Raw genomic sequence first — 21,399 nt, 5'->3', positions numbered from 1 at the left:
AGCCTATTAGTTAAGCCCCTACTATATGATTAGGCGGGCTGTCCAGCACTCTCTACATGCATCCCATGTGAACACCCCTGTATTCAAGACCCAAAGTGCTGGGCTTGGCTGCACCCCAAAAAATAAAGTGCGCAAAATACATATAAATATTTCAGGTACTGGTCGATATTTATGCCAAGATATGCAAGCTTGGAACCCAATGTCAAGGGCCCTGTGCCAAGGAGACTGTGTGAATGATGAAGGGACGCGTCATCCACACGAAGCAAGCAGGAGTACGGGGATGGTAAGAAGATGGGAGGCACTGGACCAAGAAGAGCGACACAAAAGTTATTTTTCTTCTCTTCCAGGTTGAGTTCGGGGCAGATATACAGTATTATAGATTGCTGTATATCAGCCCTGAAAGGTGATGGCCGTATCTCTTATTGGCCAAACCCGGTGACAGGTTCCCTTTAATGACGTTGCTGTTTTAAGAATTTCTTAGCTAAAAGCAAATTCTACTGTTTTTTCCTTTCGGATTTAATAACTCCAGGAGGTGGCACATTAAAAGTAGTTCATATAAAGAACAAACTGTGCGCTGATGTTCTCTATAAATTATTTTGCATTCATGAATAAATTAAACAATGGGTGGAACTGAAAGGAACCTACGGGCTGTGTCAGCTTCTGGAACCAATCCTTGTAATTCCTAAAATAAAAAAAAATATATAACCATTTTGCACCAACTAATATATGTTTTAAATCTGATAATAAGTGTTAAGTGGGTTGTTTCACCCACAGCTTCTTAGGGTCTTCTTTGTAGGACTACCCTCTATGTGGCAGAGCATGCTCCCTGTGCTCAATATGTCCATGCTTTACATGTATGACCATTCATTTGGATGGCTGGAATGCGTGGCTGCCCATGTTCTGGACAGACTGGCTAGCATCTGTTTGGTTTTTTTTTTAAAGGAAGCCAGCAAGAAATTCACCAGTATTGGTCTACTTGGAGGGCTTCCTAATATACCCTTACTATAGCAAAGCGTCCAAGAAATGTTGCAAAAAGCATAGTTTCCTAATGCCGTAAATCATTCGTAAAGTCCCCTGACTATTCATTGAGGCTGCAGCTCATTCAGGCGCAGTCCAGCAGAATCCAAGGTAGTCACACCCAAATAGGTGCAAATTGAAATCCGAGAAAGTCCCTGATCACCCGCCTGCACCTACGCCAGTGCTGGAAATTTTGTGCTTGTACTGCCTTTCACTGTAATTCCTGTGTGCCACGTGCAGCATGAATCAATGCCTGGCTGCATGAATGCAACCAGGTATGTTTTTTCTCAAATGCATAGTTTGGAGAGGCAGCCAAGGACTATAGGGAGAGACGGGGCTAGTCTGGTGCTGCCCCCAAGCCGGCTGCTCCCCGGTCAGTCTCCAGGTGATTGACAGATCGCTCCCTAAGTGCACATCTGTCAAACCTTGGTTTGCTCAGCATGAGTTGAGTGACAAACGGTGGATACAGTCAGAGATTTGCAAAGTACATTTTTGATAAACTGACTACTGTACAAATTGCCATTTGGGAATTTTAGCCCAATTTTGAACTCTGTGAAGTCCGTTCCTGCATTCATGTGTGTTACTCCACTCTGTCTGCCCCCCTCTTTTTACTAGAGGTCAGAAGCAGGGGGAAGAGGCAATAAAACATTTGCACTCACTGTCTCCCAATATAAAATTTAAGAGGAACCTGTTACCAGGTTTTTCCTATATAACCAAAGAACACCACCTTGCAGCCCTGTTACAGCATCCTGGAATTCTGTATATAAGTCTCCAAGCTGCCTTGCAAAACAAAAACAAATTTCATTATACCCCCTATGGGGCAGTCCGATCCAAAGGGCGTCTCTAGTCTTGATCCGGCAACGTCCTCTATTCTTGCAATGCAGTCCTCCTTCTCCGCTTCTTTTGGATGGTGCGTCCTACGTCATCCACGCAGTGTTCCTCATCATTCTCCTGCCCTCCTGAGAGCAGAGCAAAGTTCTGTAGAGCGCATGCGCTCATGTGCTCAGGCTTTGGCCTTTCCCCGTACATGCGCACTGCAGTACTTTTGCGCTGCCCTCAGCAGGACAGAGAGAAGTGCCCTTGTCCAGGAGTGCGTCACGTAGGACGCAAAATCCACATGAAGCAAGGAGAAAAAGACCAGTGACACCCACTAGACCGGTTCGCCCCATATGTGAGTGTAAGGTCTTTTTTTTGTTTTGTAGGATGGCTTTGGAGACTTATAAACAGTATTTCAGAATGCTGTAACACAAAGCTGAAAGGTGGTGGCCTTAGGTTATATGGGGAAAAAACCTGGTTACAGGTTCCCTGTAAAGGATTCTTACAAGATAGCAAATTATCATCAGTCTACAAGATAGGGAATGTATTGCTGATCCCTGGTGGTCCGGACTCTGCTGTCTCCTCAATCCCATAAAAAATTGAGTGGTGACCGACATGATTTACCACCGCTTCATTTAGGTTGGGCACCGCAGAGCACCACTCTCAGGATTGGGAGTCATAAGGGACATTCACAGTGCACGATTATCGTGAATGACCGTTCCCAGGAATGCTCTGTTCCTACTGATCTTACAGACTGAACAGGCTGCCGATCAGTTAACGAACAAGCAAATACGCTTGTTTGTCGGGTGAGAGTTCATCATTCTTGGCAGCGCCTTGTCCTGTGTAAGTGGGTGTCGCGCTGCCGAGAACAATGGCAGCCTATGCTGGTGCGCTATATTATTGATCGTTCTGTGTGCATCTGAAGCTGGGTCAGCCTGCGTAAACAGACTACTAAACAACCACTGACCAGCAAACAGGTCTCTGGTCGGCGGTCATTTAATGGTGCTGTCTACTTGGTCAGAGTTTAGACTTCAATGGATAGTATATGCCATAGCTGCACATTGTGGGAACGCTTCCAAACCGCCTCATGTTTATATCATTAGAAAATGGAATATAAAATAACGTCTCTTCAAAATCCTTCTTTATTGGCGTTCCCATGCTGTAATTTTTAATGCATTTCTTTTCTTCCTTTTTTTTTTTTTCCTTCTCGTCCTGGCACTTTGCCATTTTATAACAGGCCTGCGCTGGCAAATTTATTTTTTCTGTGAGTGCCGAGAAAAATACATTATGGCAGGAGATCAGATTCTCAAATAAGTCCAGCCATAAGGAATGAAAAAGCCTCTTGTTTCGCAATCTTCTGTGAGACATATATTTTTTTCATATGTTTCCTTTGTACGATTTAAAAACTGTGATTAAAGGAAGCAGTAACCTAAGGAATAGGATTGAGGCTTACAGAGAACTCTGGAAACACAGGACTTCAGCTCGATTTTTCCAGCGGAGTAGGCTTGTATTTCTCTGCTGTACTGGAAGCCGTGCCAAAGGACACGGAGAGCAGGACTATGATTAAATGGCTTCTCTTCACTTGTCAAAGAAGCCTGGTTACTTTTTGTTTTCGCATTTTATATATATATTTTATAGGTTCGGCATTTCACGCAAAACTTAAGAGTGGTGGAACTTTTGTTTACAGAGGTAGTTTTACATAAACTTTTAGTTGTAAGCTCAATACCATGTGTCTAACTTTGGGAATACATGCCAGGCAGCTGACAATGCTGGGAAAGTTTTATCCAGACACGTAAATTTACTGCAAAGAACGTTTAATACATGGCTAGCCTTGACTTCCAGATAGACCCTCTCCTCGACTAATGAACATGACCATATTGTCTGCTGTGTGCCGTCCTGATTCCCATTGGACTTCGTTTTGAGGACTCGGCCTAATTCTGCATTGATTCATCACAACTTTTCCATCAGAAAACTGGAGTAAAGTTTTCGAAACGTCTCAATTTTTTTTTTTTTGCGCAATGTGAATCCACACAAAGTTTTGTGTCTTTTGGCATTTTCATGCCATTTTTGCTCTACTCTGTCAAAGTGGGCAGAACTTGGGCATAACGGGGTGTGGTGACAACCGCTAGACAAATTCATGATGAGCGGTGGGGCTCCTTATGTCAAAAATCTTAATCGAGTCAGTGACTGGAGTAAGGTTTGTGGCAAGGCGCACACCACTTCTCATACATTGTCTTTCGTGCTGTTGTCTCTAACACCGAGAGAAGAGAGGAGGACAGAAGAGCAGAGAGAGCCACCAGAACCAGGAGCTCTAAGCAGTTCATAACATTTTTTGCAAAAGCAGGCAGCTAAATAAATGACTTACAGGCTCAGCAGCAGCAAAATAGCTACGGTGCATAAAAGTGGATTTCTGATGAGAACAGATGAGATAAGGGGTCTCTGAAAACCGAAAGAGCCCGATTTCAAAAGTAAAGAGAAGTAGGTGAGAATCGGCTGCTCATCTACTCAAGCTCTCGCTCTGCATTTGGTCCAAGACTTTTGCGACTTGTGAGTCATACGAAAAGAACAGGATGACTTTGACCCATCCACAACATTTCCACACAAAAAAAAACTTACTGGTTGATATTGAACCAAAAGAAAAAAGTCACAATGCATTTTCTTTTTTTTTTTTCCCACGAAATGACTTGTGTAACCAAATGTGGCATGTTTGGCGGGGGCAGGTCAATTAGAACTTCGATGATTTTTCCTTATTCGTTAATGTAAAAAATGATGGTGTAACCCCTAGCGTTTTTTTAGAGAGTCCCATACCTTTCTCCGTGTTTGCAGTCACATCCCTTAATCTCTCCATTTCCTTCCCAGTCATATCTGTAGTTTTCCAGAACTCTGGATATCGGAGCCTTTTTCTGTTTCAACCGGATCTGCTTTCGGATCTTATCGTCATCTCATTAGGTCGTATTATCTTAAGTCTACTTCAATGTTTACAAGATTATCACATTTTATAACATTCAGGTGTGTCTGGCAAAGCTTTATAATACTTCATTAAACCTGAAATGATGTGTCTGCTATATCCCTCCGCACTTCTCCAGCCGTTCACGACCCGGCCGCACTGAGTCGAGATGCGTAAGCTCCGATATTTAGCACGTTGTGGGAAGATGGTTCCAAGCATTAAAATAAAGAACAGAGAGGAAAGAAAACCAATTTGTGTTGAACTGAGATTTTCGAGCACTGGCTTGCACTGGCAGGGTAGGGCTTAAAGCCTAAAGCTGTCTAAGCACACAAGCTTTGGTTCCGCGGTTTAACTGTGTCGCGTAGAATCTTCCCATTCATTCTTCTGCATCTGTCTTGGGCTTTACCCAGGCTTGAATCGGTTAAATCACTCAAAGTTGCTGTCTCATCTAACATAGAAAGGAGGGGGGGGGGGGTTCTTTCATCGGCCTCTTATGTAATCACAGATTTTGTTTGCTCTATATTGCGGTTATACAAAAGGCAAGTTCATAGTAACTTTTCAGCCTGCAGCAAACTCCGGAGGAATCTGCCGGCTTCGACATACTCCAAACTTTCTCCTTTGTCTGTTTCCATTTGGCGTGCATCAGACGGACTTGTTGTCATAAGTCCTCAGCGTCGGTGCCATGAAGGACTGCTGGAAAGAACAAAGATAGAAAAAAGGGAAATGCCTGACATGCTGAACTTGTGCTAATGACGGCTCAGTGTGAACCTTCGGTCCGTCTCATTGTTCTTCTGCAAGTGATTAGACAGCAATTATTCACTGGCGCTTCTTGTAAATGTTTCTAGGTTACAATCTTCGCTATGAAATTTATAACCAGGAGAAATTTCAGATTTTCTCTACATTTCCACCATATTTTCTAATATAAAATGCATTTTTTTTAATATAAGCCACATTTTATTTTTATTTTTTTTTAACTTTCTAAATAATCTACATTAAAAACTTTCTACCATTTTGCTGCTGCAGTGTCTGCTAGCCCTCTATTCAGCTGAGTGATCTTCAAAATGTTACAAATCCAGTGAAGATCCTGCTCCTTTCTTTATGTTAGAGATAGCAGAGGGCATAGGTTGTACACTCATTTCCACAGCATGGTGAGGGTAGAAAGTAACTCAGGGAGGGCAGAGAAAAGGAGGAAAGTATATAAAAATGGAAAAAGTGCACAATGGAAGCTGTACTTATGATTGCAGTAGCACCTGCTCTCATCTAGCCAGTTTTACTGGGATAGACACTCCCAACAGGAGAAAAATCTGACGCTTGGTTCAGGCTGCAAACTGCATAGCAGGCGATTTGAGAATGAAGTTTGCTTATTGAAACTCAATGCAATTTTTTTTTTTTTTTTACGTAAACGTAACCAGTAACATATGTCTAAATATTTTTTTCTTGGCCTTCAAGCTTTGTTGACAGTGACTTCATGGTGCGTGTTTGGTTTATATACCGAACATAAAGTCCCGGCACAAGTAATTGTGTGCCATACAGTTGCAAATGTCAGCCTTTGACATTTTTGGAATATATTGGGTTGAAAAAAATACCTTTAAAATGATTCAGCATGGGTTTGTAACTAATAAGTCATGTCAGACTAACTTAATTTCCTTCTATGACGGAATCACTGATTGGGTGGATCAGGGAAATGCTGTAGATATAGTATATCTTGACTTCAGCAAAGCATTTGACAAAGTATCTCACATAATCCTAATTGAAAAAATGAACTAGGTATGGACTGGACAAGGCAACTGTTAGGTGGATTCATAACTAGCTTAGTGATCGGACCCAAAGAGTGGTCGTAAATGACTGCACATCCAGTTGGAAGAATGTCTCAAGTGGGGTACCACAGGGCTCTGTCCTGGGCCCTGTATTGTTCAACATCTTTATCAACGGTTTAGATGAAGGAATTGAGGGTAAACTGATTAAATTTGCTGATGACACAAAGCTAGGAGGGATAGCTAATACTAGAGAAGGGAGAAAGAGGATTCAAAAAGCTATAAATAAACTGGAGCAGTGGGCAGCAACTAACAGAATGGTTTTTAACAGGGAAAAATGCAAAGTACTACATCTGGGCAATAAAAATGAAAAAAGCATATACAGAATGGGAGGAATAGGGCTAAGCAACAGCACATGTGAAAAAGACTTGGGTATACTAATAGATCACAGACTGAATGAGTCAACTGTGTGATGCAGCAGCAAAAAAGGCAAATGCAATTTTAGGATGTATTAACAAAAGCATACAGTCTAGATCACGTGAAGTCATTATTGCCCTCCACTTCTTTGTTCAGACTTTATCTGGATTACTGTGTCCAGTTTTGGGTGCCACATTTTAAAAAAGACATGAACAAACTGTACCAAGTTCAGAAAAGAGCGACCAGAATGGTGACCGGTCTGCAAACCCTGTCTTTATGAGGAAAGGTTGCATGATTTGGGAATGTTTAGCTTGCAAAAGAGATGACTGAGAGGAGACTTAACAGCTGTCTACAAATATCTCAAGGGCTGTCACATTGTAGAAGGATTATCTTTATTCTCATTTGCACAAGGAAAGACTAGAAGCAATGGGATGAAACTGAATGGGAGGAGACACAGATTAGATATTAGAAAAAAACTTTTTTACAGAGTGATCAATGAGTGGAACAGGCTGCCACGGGAAGTGGTGAGTACTCCTTCAATGGAAGTCTTATATAATAAAACTAGGAAACAGAAAAGCGCAATAGGGTCTTATCTGGTGGACAATTGAATAGATATAGAAAAAGTCTACTCACCCTTTCCAAGAAAGGTATAAGCATATAAACCCGCCGTCAGCCTGCTGCACGCCCGAAGGTCCACTGCGTGACCTCCAATACGAATCCTTATGGATATAATGTTATTCTCGGGCTTACTGTGCGCTGCTTGACCAGGATAAAATCACCACAACATGAGAAATTTAACCATTTAATTCCCAACACGTTTCAAAGTGTGAACCACTTCTTCCTCAGGGGATGACATGTCATCCCCTGAGGAAGAAGTGGTTCACACTTTGAAACGCGTTGGGAATTAAATGGTTACATTTCTCATGTTGTGGTGATTTTATCCTGGTCAAGCAGCGCACAGTAAGCCCGAGAATAACATTATTTATAACATTATAACATTATAACATTAAGTTATTCAGAGTATGTACCCTTCAAACAAATCGCATGTGAGCCTGTGAGAAAGCGCTCTAAGGCCGGCCCATGTGCGTGAGCTAGAAGATTGTTTGGGGTCTCAGTGGTCGAATTCTCACCAATCGTAAAGTGATGTCATCTCATTTCACTTTCTGCAATAGGAAAACACCATTAGACTCTTTTTAGAACACATCCTCGTAGATCCCGTTGGAGTAGATCGATCTGTTTGTTTTTTTTTGTTTTTTTTTGTTAATTGGCTTTAATTCTTAACGGAACAGTGTTGCTTTTAGATAACAATGTCAGCTCCTGAGTTCTCGATGGGAATTAGACATCCTTTGTAAGTCAATAGAAGTCAAGATTAGTTGGGATCCATTTAAAAATAGATCTTTCACAGTTCCTTTGATGAGGTTGTCCAGGATGAGTCTTTAGGCCCATAACAACTACCTGTCTGATGTGTTGTTTTTTTTTAACTATCTGCTTGTTGTACCCGACACCTGCTCAGAGTGGCGACTGACCGCACCTGCTGGCGATTCTGCTGCTACACATCAACAGAGCAGCTCTTCTTCTTCCACTTTGCTCTGTCAATGGTGGCTGACGTCTGACATCAAGCTGATTGACAGCCGGCTGCCTGCAGTTAGGCAGTGAGGAGCCGTCTGTCAGTCAGATTGACGTCGGCATTCACGCCCCATTAACAGCCTAGAAGCCACTGTTGAGATGATGTGACATCAGTGGAAGCTAGCACGAGCAGTCTATGACCACTCTGTGCCAGCAGAGATTGGCCGTGGACACAACAGGCATGTAGTTAGCAACTACTTGTGTTCATTTTTTGTTTTTTTGACTATGGGCCTAAGATTGATTAGTCTTAGATAAACCCTTTAATAATGGAATTATTATACAGGGCACATTTTTGTTTAACCATGTACACATCTAGAGGCATAACTTAAAAGGGATGTCCACTACTAAGAAAATCCCTTCTTGACCAAAATGTTTGGCCTCCATAGAATATTAAAGCCTATACTCACCACCCATGCCGGCACCGTTCCCGATGTGTCGATCAACACTGGCGTCACTGTCCCCTGCCTTCAGAGAAATTGAACATGAAGTCCAGGCTGCAGCTGATCTCCGACTTCCTTTTCCTGCTCAATTTGACAGGAGGCGGGGTCAGTGACGCCAGCGTTGATTGGCCGCCGGCTTCACATGTCACAACAACAGCACTGGAGTGCTGACACCGCGGGAACGGCGCCATTACGGGAGGCCAATGTAAGCTTTATGATTTTATCGGGGCCAAGCGAGGGGTATGAGAAGAAGTTGTCCAAGTAGTGTACAACTTCTTTAAAGATCATTGACCCCAGTGCAAAATCTTTAATAGTAATAGTCTTCTCATTTTGACCAAAGGGACCTTTTAAAGAATAGCCATGGATTTGGTTATTTTAATTTTTTTCATAGATCAATTGTACACATGCAAATAAGAAATATATCTTATAAGCTAAGAGATGACAATTGGTGCTTATAAAGTTCTATGGAGAACTGTTAACTGTCATTTCAGGAGAACTTGCAGCAGAATGTGTGTTGGTCACTAGCTTCTCCCCCTCTCCATAGGATTTTAAAGGCACCAGCTGTTATTTCCTATCTCCGTAATGGGAGTGTCTTTTTAGTAATGGGAAAGTCTTTTTACCCCTGAATTGAAAGCGAAAGATCAGAGCAGGAGGTGAAAAAAAGCAGATTTCTCTGATCACATAAATTACAAAGTTGCTTATTTTCATGTGTACTATTGATTTATAAAATAAAAATGACGGTTACACTTTAAGGCTCCCAGGACCTGTGTGCCGCTGCAACCCCCGCATCCACTATAGTTACACCCTTGTACATAACTAGTCAGAATTGTGCATAATGTATATTTTATGTCCTTGTATCCTGTTATTAAAGGTTCCGGATTAAAACCGTAGTAAATGTATATAAATGGAAAGCAGTCACCGCGAGTTGTGGATTTTGGGTCAAATGCTTGTGAGTAAAGCTTCTTATAATGGAAGATGTGGGTGAAGATATAACGGTTCATAGTAGATATGTTTTCAATGGCTGAAAACACAAAGTCCAGTGGAGATCAAATATCGTCATGTCAGGGTCCCAAAACAGCCCCCTTGTCGGCACGGTCCATGTCTGAGAGCAGGTCTGATCGCGCAGATTTCCTTTTTTGTCAAGCAAAAAACTTGTTTTCAATTACGACTATACATTGTAAATGGATTCTAAGTCAATATTACCCGGAGGAAATTCAATTAGCATTTCTGAAACTGAATTTAAATACATTTTGCTTTTAAAAGAAAAGGAGCTGGACCCCGATCTCTGAGCGATGGCAGAGCGGTATAACATTATATGGTGTTTTTATATTATGTGTTATATGCTTTTATTATAAACCATTCAATGTTAAATTAAACCCTATTAAATATTGTAAATCTGGAATGTGCATTTGAGTTTTCACCATAGAGTTGTGTGTGTAACGGCGCAACATCTGGAAGATGCCCACGGAGGGAGCAAATTGCAGGCGCTCCTGAATCGACAGTGATTGGGTGTCATTCGGCTCTTTCCGTTAAGGCTTTTATCACACGTTGCGGTTTTGCTGTTTTTTTTTTTTTCTTTTTAATACAAATTTTAAGCTGCGTTTTCCAGTACCAGTAAAAGCTTATGAGATTTTGGAAATTTCATACACAATTTTTTGTCTTTGTTTTCTTGAGTGATTTGGAAACTGTAGCAGGTCACTTCTTTCTGCTTTTTTTGCAGCAGTTTTTCACCCATACAAAATAAAGGGTAAGTGCAAAATCGCAGGTGTCCATTTTTGCTGCGTTTTTTGGTGCAAAAGGAAGTTGCATTGTGATTTTTTTTTTTTTTTTTTTTGAGGGGCACTAAACTTTTTTGCCATGCACAAGAAACAAAAAAAAAAAAAAAAAGCAGAAAAACCTGCTTTTTGTTAGCTGCTTCTTTACTGCCAAGAGAGCAGGTTTTGCCTACATAAAAAAAGCAGCAAAAAAAAGCAATGTGTGAACACAGCCTTCTCCAGATAATGGGTCTGTATTGAGGAAGAGATCACTAAACCAAGAAAGTGCATGCAAAAAAATAAAATCTCAGCATCTCTCTCCTTAATCTCTTCCTTTTCTTTTATTCTACTTTCTTGTATTATATTTAAAGGTAAGAAATCTATAAAAAGAAAAAAAACAAACGGTGTCTCGAGATCAGCGATGTCCTCTCCTCATGGTCCTGTGTCTGGCTGTAAGACAACTGTCTGCAGCAGAAGCCTTCCCCCTTTTCACTGTTTTTTGTAGGACAATAGAATGGTAAATCCCATTGAATAGCTGAAGATTAACCCCTTTGTTGTCTGTGGGATTTCTAAGACTGTTTTAGGATCATACAGAAAATGCTGCAGACTAATGACCATTTTGTAACATATATTTTCCCTTCACCCATGGCAGCACACCTGAGAGAGGGATCCGCCCTGCCAGGACAGGAACCTACTGAAATATAAGGGGCGGCACCTCTCCCCCGCTTCAGTTGGGTTCCTGTCCTGGAACGGGATCCCAGTCTGACAGCGGCGGTGCCTGTTATGGAAGAAGATGGACCCAGGGCCATCCCGGCGCGGGAAGAGCAGGTCTGCTTACCTGCAGCGCCAGCAGTCGGTGGCCTGGAAGCGCAGTCCCCGGGGATCCTCCTGCAGGCCGCGCCTGGTGCGGCGCCGGATGCAGTAAGAAGAATGGCGGCCGGCGGTCGCAGGGGGGAGGGGAAGAGATCGCTCACCAGATGGACCTACTTAAAGGAGGACGTGGAGCAGGGCGGCCAGGTGATACAAAGGGGTCACATCAGGAGCGTTCACCGTCTCCACCGTCTCTGCCCCCATTGCAGACCTCTGCACCGGGGTTTCTACTCACCCCTCTTCCTAATTAAAAAGCCAGACCATTCATTCAGGACGATTGTAAACCTCAGAGGCCTCAATCAATGGATAGAAAACCAGACAGAGTCAGTGACTTCGGCCATGAAGCTTTTACAACACAATTGTTTTATGGCCGTAGTCGACCTAAAGGATGCCTACTACCACATCCCGATCCATCCAGAGTACCAAAAATACTTAAGGGTAGCTCTCTATATCCAGGGCAACCTCAGGCATTTTCAATTCAGAGCCCTTCCATTCAGCATATCCATAGCCCCGAGGGTGTTTACGAAGGTCGTAGCAGAGACGACAGCCTTCCTCCGAATCCACAACACGATTATAATACCCTACTTAGACGATTTTCTAATAGTGGGCAACTCAGAACATCACTGCGCAGAACAAGTGGAAAGGGTAACAGATACCCTACAGAGACTTGGCTGGATGGTGAATGTCAAAAAGTCAAGACTACAACCCCTAAAAAGGCAAATATTTTTAGGATTCATCCTGGAGTTGGAACAACAAATTTGTCTTTTACCAGAGGCCAAAGTGGAAAAGGTGAGGAATATGACCTTGACAGCCATAGACCAGCCTCATATGACCCTGAGAGGGACGATGTCCTTACTAGGCCCTGTGACGGCCTGTATTCCAGCGGTCAGATGGGCACAATTTCATACCCGTCAACTGCAAGCAGAGATCCCGTCAGCACAGAAATTGCTAAGAGGGCGGTTAGAAGGAAGGCTGGAACTTTCCTTAAAAGTCAAAACTCTCAGATGGTGGTTAGACAAGGCAAACCTAGTAGCAGGAACGTTGTGGCACAGACCAGTGTCCGATGTGATCCTGATGGATGCAAGTTCCTCGGGGTGGGGACCGCATCTGAGGGGGGACAGGCAGCCCAGGGACCCTGGGGACACCAAGAACAAAAGGCATCCTCCAACCTAAAAGAACTACGGGCAGTAAACAAAGCCTTAAAAAAATTTATTCCCAGCCTAGAAGGCCGCAATGTCCGGATCATGTCGGACAACAAAGTGACAAGGTCACACTCCTTAATGAACGAAACCAACAAAATTTTTCACAGAGCAGAACACCACCTACTCTCTCTAACGGCCCTACACATCAGAGGGGTAGAGAACATACAAGCCGATTTCCTAAGCCACCACACATTGAGGCAGGGAGAATGGGCCCTAAATCACTGTGTTCCAGAAAATAGTACAACTCTGGGGAGAGCCGGTAATAGACCTCTTTGCCCACAAAAGCATCAGGCAGGTAAAGAGATTCTGTTCACTAAACCCAAAAGAAGAGCCATGGGCGGTGGACGCATTGCAAATTCCGTGGAATTTCAAACTGAGTTATGCCTTTCCTCCAGTAGCTCTAATCCCAGCAGTGGTGAAGAAAATTAGAGAAGATCAGGCCAGGGTGATCCTAATAGCCCCGTTCTGGCCAAAAAGGCCCTGGTTCTCACTACTGCAGATGATGTCCCTCTCAGATCCATGGGTACTACCAGAGATTCCAGACCTGCTAGCTCAGGGTCCGGTATTCCACACGCAAGACAAGGGGTTCCATCTGACGGCGTGGAATTTGAGAGGTCACTTTTAAAAAAAACAGAGGGTTCTCCCCTGGGTTGGTGGCTACGCTGATGAAAAGTAGAAAGCCAGTAACAACTAACATATACGGTAGAACATGGAATAAGTTTCTGCAGTTCCTATGGAAGCCGTTGGACCAAGAACCCCGATCAAGGCCAACTTAGAATTCTTACAGTCGGGGCTACAGCTAGGCCTAGCAGTCAATACACTTAAAGTACAGGTTTCAGCACTAGGCGCTTTATATAACTGCAACATAGCAGCAAACAGATGGGTGGCCAGATTCATTAAATCCTGCCAGAGGTCTAAACCAATCCCATTACCAAAAATAGCTCCCTGGGATTTAAACCTTGTGTTAGAAGCTCTCACGAAAGAGCCATTTGAACCGGTGCAACAACTACCAGTAAAATATCTCAACCTAAAGACCATTATTTTAGTGGCCCTTACATCGGCCCGTAGAGTAAGTGACTTGCAGGCCCTCTCAGTTAATCCACCTTATACCCAGGTGTACCAGGACAGGGTTGTCCTAAAAACAGACCCTGCTTATTTACTGAAAGTGGTATCAGATTTCCATCGTAGCTAGGAAATTGTCCTCCTCTCCTTCTGTGAGAATCTAAAAAACCCAGGAGAGGAGAAATTCCATAAACTAGGCGTTAAAAGAGCCCTCTTAGAGTAAATATCAGTGCCAGTGGAGGAGGTCCCAGTCCCTATTTGTAGCCTTTCAGGGTGCCAGGAAGGGCTATGGAGTATCAAAAGGGACTATTGCCATATGGATTAGGGAGGCCATTAGTGTAGCCTACTCAGCTAGTGGTGTTCCGATTCCTGATGGCATCAAGGCTCATTCCACCAGAGCCGTGGCTACCTCCTGGGCTGAAAAGGCAGAGGTATCGATTGAGCAAATCTGTAAGGCCGCTACCTGGGCCTCACCCTCAACCTTTTTTAAGCCCTATAGATTAAATCTATCCTCCTCTGCTGACTTAAAGGTGTTGTCTGGGCTTTTCACATAATCTCAGTACATATCTGGGCTGCAGAATTATGACAATAAGTAATTTACTTTCTGTCACTAGTTTGTACGGTTTTCTAGATATTCTGAACAGAACGTCCAAGGGGGGTGGTGTTATGGCATTGAAATGAGAACTAGTCGTAACCACCTACTCTACTCCAAACATGCCCTCATCACACAGTAACGAATTCTTCCCCTCCAGCAGCCTCAGTGCAAATGGTGTCATTCAAAAGTACAACTTGTCCCTCAGAAAATTAGCCCTTCAATGATTATGTACAAGGGAAAATAAAAAAAAAAAAAAAAAAGCTATGACCTTTGGAAGAAAGGGAGGAAAAAAGACGAAAGGGCAAAAATTTAAATTGGCTGCGGGAGGGTGATGTTAATATCTGTTTCTGTATCATTCTACAAAATTGTCTTTTTAGCCTTTTTTTTTTATTCCTGGTAGTTTCTGGAATAGTGTTCATGAATCAGGAGGCCTGGGATGAGCAGTAATAAGATGTGGATCTAAGGGGGAACGTTTCTCAGAAGGAAGAGGACTTGATCTCTGGTTCTACCTGTTGGATATAGGAATCTTAAAATTCAATGTCGACCCTTTAACAAGCCTGTCTATAAAACTTGGGGTAATGAGCCAAACCAGAAACTCCATTTGCAGAGGAGTATTGCATGGCCTAGAAGTTCCGTTGCGTCAGCTTGGCACTCTCAGCAAGGATAAACGTTTCCCCTAGATATCCAGTCGAAGGCGTCTCACCCAGCTAAATCAGATGTCCTGCATTGCACTGAGGAGGGGCAACACCCTGAAACACTTGTCCGCAAATTGAGTTTCTGGTTTGGCTTATTTTCCTAAGTCATGTGGCAAGTCTTGTTGACTTTTGGGATTGCTAAGTAGGTACTGTAGCACCACAGATCAAGTCCTCTTCCTTCTGAAGAGGATATTTGCTCAGTAATAGGATGGTAATATTTTAAAGAAGCACTCCTCCTTACATCAAAATTTTTATTCTTATAATATATTAAAGTCCTATTATATAGCACTGTGTACTTACAGTTGCTCATATTGCCTTTCTACCCAGTTAATGTTTCTCTTTTTTCTGCTCTATGTGGAAATGGAGTCTCTTGCTCTCTGTATTTATCATAATCTTCTTCAACTCCTGACAGATGTTGCTCAGTTAGTGCAGCTCATCCAGGATGGTACATCAATGTACATCAATGTGAGCTGTGGCAAGAAGGGTAGCTTTGTCTGTCAGCGTAGTGTTCAGAGCATGGAGTAGATACCAGGAGACAGACCAGTACACTAGGAGATGTGGAGGGGGCCGTAGGAGGGCAACAACCCAGCATCAGGACTGCTACCTCCTCCTTTGTGCAAGGAGGAACAGGAGGAGCAGTGCCAGAACCCTGCAAAATGACCTCAAGCTGTCCAGTAACATCCATGTGCCTGCTCAAACTGTCAGAAACAGATTCCATGAGGTTGGTATGAGGGCCTGATGTCAAGTTGGGATTGTGTTTACAGCCCAACACCGTGCAGGGCGATTGGCATTTGCCAGAAAACACCTAGATTGGAAGATTCAACATTGTTGCCCTGTGCTCTTCACAGATGAGGGCAGGTTCACACTGAGCATATGTGACAGAGTCTGGAGATGCCGTTGAGAAAGTTCTGCTGCCTGCAACATCCTCCAGCATGACCGGTTGGGCAGTGGGTCAGTAATGGTATGGGGAGGCATTATTTTGGAGGGCCGCACAGCCCTCCAAGTGCTAGCCAGAGGTAGCCTGACTGCTATCAGGTACAGGGTTGAGATCCTTAGATCCGTTGTGAGACCATATTTAAATGCAGAGGGCCTTGGGTTTCTTCTGATGCATGACAATGCTTGGCCTCATGTGGCTGAAGTGTGTCAGCAGTTCCTGCATTATGAAGACATTTATGCTTTTTACTGGCTGCCCGTTCCCGAGACCTGAATCCAATTGAGCACATCTGGGACATCATGTTTCGTTCCATCCACCAACGCCACGTTGCACCACAGACTGTCCAGGAGTTTACTGATGCTTTTATCCAGGTCTGGGAGGAGATCCCTCAGGAGAACATCCGCTGCCCCATCAGGAGCATGTCCAGGCGTTGTATGGAGGTTATACAGGCACGTGAAGGCCACACTCACTACTGAGCATCGTTTCCTTGTCTTGATGCATTTCCACTAAAGTTGAGTTGGCCTGTACTTTGATTTTGAGTATCATTCCAGATCCAGACCTCCATGGGACATTAATTTTGATTTACATTGATCATTTTTAGGTTTTATTGTTCTCGACACATTCTACTATGTAATGAATAAAGATTTGTTACTGGAATGTTTCATTCAGTGATATCTAGGATGTGATATTTTAGTGTTCCCTTTGTGTGAGCAGTGTATTCTGCTTAGAGACGAACCTTTAGACACTTTCAACAAACATTATGCATAAAATAAATCACGTTCTCCTCTTATGTATGAGGTTTCCTGGAATGTATGAAACGTCTGCTGTATTCAGGAAAGTCTCTCTCTCTCTATCCACCAGCACAAGTTTATCTATGATCTTCCAGCTCTGACCCTCTCCTGGCTTATATGTCATACACAAGTGCAGAATTCGACAACGTTATTAATGACTGGTGTATACATTAAGTCACGTTGCATTGTGGGTTTTTTATGGTCTTTAATCGTATCCAGTATTCCAGGAAAAAAGGAAAAAAAAAACCATATATGACCCTATATGTGAAAACGGGTCTGGCTCTGAATGGTTTGATTGTTTAAAGCCCAGCTCCGTGTGTTTGAAGTGGTGTAGCATGGTTTTAATAAAACTTGGTGCCCTCTGTGACCTCCTCTACTCGTTTGATTCTTTCAGATGCGAGGAGGAGAGCCTGCGCGGCCTACCACGCCAATGGTTATGCAACGTCTTGGAGGAAATTAAATCTAGCGATCCGTCTTCTAGGCTCTGTGCAACCAGACGCAGCGCTGGAATTCCTTTCTACATACAGGTACGGAGCAAGCTGTGCACCGGTTTATGGGACTGAAATGGTTCAGCTCTTTAATCGTCGACGCAAGAGGGTCTGCATCTGCCCACATGGCTTTCCTCATAAAAGTTCAAGATGATGTTTGCTGTCTGCGTCATTTCTGAGTATACACAGCTGGTGGATGTTCTCCAGAACCCATGTTTATAAGGGGTACTCCTGGATGTTAGGATACACCATAACATTATGATGGGTAGCGGTTGAAACTTGCTGATCCTGAGAACCTAAGCCATTTCTTCTTACCTGGTGTAAATCCTGCTGTTCCCCTGAATCTGGCGATGTTTTTCTTTTGTTCCTGCGCCTCTCCGTTCCTGTGATATGGCCCTTTCTTCCCTGTTTGTATATATAGTTTTCTTAGTCAAGTGGGCATAGTCTTCTTGAGAACCACTCCCAGTTGGATAAAAACTAAATTTACCGTATATACAGAGAAGAGAGGGCCATATCTCGGGAACGGAGAGGCGCAGGAGCAAAAGAAAAACATTCCCAAATTCAGGGAAACAGCGGCATTTACACCAGGTTATAAAAATAAATATTTGTAGCTATTGATAGCTCCGGGCATTGTCCAAGATAAGGCAATAACTGCACACAGGCGGCAATACATAAAAAATAATGAAATAATTGGCTATTTAGTCCCAGCCGGTGCTACCTGCTGGTCTTCTGATATGTAAGCTGCAGATGTCACAGCCAGTATATATGCCACATAACGTCTACGGCCTATGAAATCGGAAAGGCGAGAGGACAGCATCCGGGAAATGGAGCTGGAATAAACAGCAGGTCAGCTGTCATGTCCCGAGAATGTAACGTGTATATATAAGGGGGCGCAATCCACTGAATCAGTAGAGTGAGGTCACCTAATGTTATATCATAAATGCAGGATGGTCATAACTTTTGCATAATCTCTAAGGTAGATGGTGTCATGGTTCCACCCCTCAGGGTGTCTGAGATGCAGTTACTGACAGCTCGGCCGTCCAGTCCGGTACAGGGGTGTGCATGGCCGTTCAGTCTCTTTCAGGGGTGTGCCGAGCTGTCAGTGTGTTTGACAGCTTGACTAGCCCATTTGACCTATTTAAGGGCTATTTGACCAAGAAGGAGAGTGATGGGGTGCTATGCCAGATGACCTGGCCTCCACAGTCACCAGACCTGAATCCAATCGAGATGGTTTGGGGTGAGCTGGACCGCAGAGTGAAGGCAAAAGGGCCAACAAGTGCTAAGCATCTCTGGGAACTCCTTCAAGACTGTTGGAAGACCATTTCCGGTGACTACCTCTTGAAGCTCATCAAGAGAATGCCAAGAATGTGCAAAGCCGTAATCAAAGCAAAAGGTGGCTACTTTGAAGAACCTAGAATATAAGACATATTTTCAGTTGTTTCACACTTTTTTTTGTTAATTATATAATTCCACGTGTGTTAATTCATAGTTTTGATGCCTTCAGAGTGAATCTACAATTTTCATAGTCATGAAAATAAAGAAAACTAAAATACAGAAATTTTTGTGGAAATTCAAAACTGAAAGTGGGGCGTGCAATATTATTCGGCCCCTTTAACTTAATACTCTGTTGCGCCACCTTTTGCTGCGATTACAGCTACACGTCGCTTGGGGTATGTCTCTCATTAGTTTTTTACATCGAAAGACTGAAATTCTTTCCCATTCTTCCTTGGCAAACAGCTCGAGCTCAGTGAGGTTGGATGGAGATCGTTTGTGAACAGCAGTTTTCAGCTCTTTCCACAGATTCTCGATTGGATTCAGGTCTGGACTTTGACTTGGCCATTTTAATACCTGGATGCATTTTTGTGAACCATTCCACTGTAGATTTTGCTTTCTGTTTGGGATCATTGTCTTGTTGGAAGACAAATCTCCGTCCCAGTCTCAGGTCTTTTGCAGACTCCAGCAGGTTTTCTTCAAGAATGGTCCTGTATTTGGCTCCATCCATCTTCCCATCAATTTTAACCATCTTCCCTGTCCCTGCAGAAGAAAAGCAGGCCCAAACCATGATGCTGCCACCACCATGTTTGACAGTGGGGATGGTGTGTTCAGGGTAAGGAGCTGTGTTGCCTTCACGCCAAACATATCGTTTGGCAATGTGACCAAAAAGTTCGATTTTGGTTTCATCTGACCAGAGCACCTTCTTCCACATGTTTAGTGTGTCTCCCAGGTGGCTTGTTGCAAACTTTAAACGACACTTTTTATGGATATCTTTGAGAAATGGCTTTCTTCTTGCCACTCTTCCATAAAGGCCAGATGTGTACAGTGTACGACTGATCGTTGTCCTATGGACAGACTGTCCCACCTCAGCTGTAGATCACTGCAGTTCATCCAGAGTGATCATGGGCCTCTTGGCTGCATCTCTGATCAGTCTTCTCTTTGTTTGAGATGAAAGTTTAGAGGGACGGCTAGGTCTTGGTAGATTTACAATGGTATGATACTCCTTCCATTTCAATATGATCGCTTGCACAGTGCTCCTTGGGATGTTTAAAGTTTTGGAAATCATTTTGTACCCAAATCTGGCTTTAAACTTCTCCACAACAGTATCACGGACCTGCCTGTTGTGTTCCTTGGTCTTCATGATGCTCTCTGTGCTTCAAACAGAGCCATGAGACTATCACAGAGCAGGTGCATTTATACGGAGACTTGATTACACACAGGTGGATTATATTTATCATCATTAGTCATTTAGGACAACATTGGATCATTCAGAGATCCACAATGAACTTCTGGAGTGAGTTTGCTGCAATGAAAGTAAAGGGGCCGAATAATATTGCACGCCCCACTTTTCAGTTTTTGAATTTCCACGAAAAATTAAAATAACCAATAAATTTCATTCAACTTCACAATTGTGTCCCACTTGTTGATTCTTCACCACAAATTTACACTTGGTATCTTAATGTTTGAAGCATGATATGTGGGAAAAGGTTGAAAAGTTCCAGGGGGCCGAATACTTTCGCAAGGTACTGTGTATGTATATGTGTGTGTGTGTGTGTATATGTGTGTGTATATATATATATATATATATATATATATATATATATATAAGAGAGAGAGAAAAAGAATACAGCAGCACATGTACTTGAATCTAGGCCATGTGAAAACACAGAAAAACATTAAAACCATTCAATTTAGATAATAATCAAAAATATTAAAAAAAAAAAAAAAAAAAAAAATTATCTAAATAGAATGGTTTTGTTTTTCTGTGTTTTCACATGGCCTAGATTAATGTACATGTGCTGCTGTATTCTTTTTCTCTATATCGTGCAGTTTTTGCAGCTTGCACGTGTTCACACTAGAAGGTGCTGGTCAGGTTTTTTTTTCTGTCTATTTAGTTGCTGGATGCTGGCTGCCTCCAGCCTGATCTTGCACCCCTCCCATTGGCCTTGCAGGTGGCCGCAATCAGCCCTACCTGCCCATAAATTGTAGGCTTAGCCCGGTAGTGACATGTTTGTCCAAAATTGTAGGCTGGTGGTTCAGAAGTGGCTTGTGTACGGTAGAGCAGGGACCGATCAGGAGAGGTCGGCTTACGTGAATTGGCCAATTTGTGCACCAAGAACCTTCATTTTCATATTACTGTAAGTAAAAAAAAAAAAAATTTTTTCTTTGAAAAAAAAATATTTTTGATTATTTAAATTGGATGGTTTTAATGTTTGTCTGTGTTTTCACATGGCCTAGATTCATGTACATGTGCTGCTGTATTCTTCTCTATATTGTGCAGTTTTTGCAGCTTGCACGTGTTCACACTAGGAGGTGCTGGTCAGGTTTTTTTTCTAATATTAATAAATATATAATGTACATATATAATTTAGAAAAAAAAAGCAGCGAGGGATTCTAGAACTGACAACCAAAAGTCTTTATAAACACTTTTTATTCTTATTTTGGGACAGCGCAACCCGTCTGATCCTTTTGATTTCCAGGTGATCTGGCAGTCACT

At 42.8% G+C, this 21,399-nt stretch overlaps 1 protein-coding gene across 1 annotated transcript in view; it reads left to right on the top strand.

Moving 5' to 3' along the window:
- LOC141056974 (tRNA (32-2'-O)-methyltransferase regulator THADA-like) overlaps positions 1-21,399 on the top strand; it is a 541,174-nt gene that overhangs the window by 45,228 nt on the left and 474,547 nt on the right. The window contains exon 2 of the mRNA XM_073553454.1: positions 17,315-17,447. Within this exon, the coding sequence (XP_073409555.1) occupies positions 17,315-17,447 (133 nt within the window). The remainder of the gene's footprint in view (positions 1-17,314; positions 17,448-21,399) is intronic.

This window comes from Dendrobates tinctorius, unplaced genomic scaffold (assembly GCF_039654945.1).
Source record: "Dendrobates tinctorius isolate UK_male_01 unplaced genomic scaffold, ASM3965494v1 ptg000201l, whole genome shotgun sequence".
Lineage (NCBI taxonomy): Eukaryota > Metazoa > Chordata > Amphibia > Anura > Dendrobatidae > Dendrobates > Dendrobates tinctorius.
The sequence above is the reverse complement of the archived record's forward strand: the minus strand, read 5'-3'. Positions and strand labels throughout refer to the sequence as shown.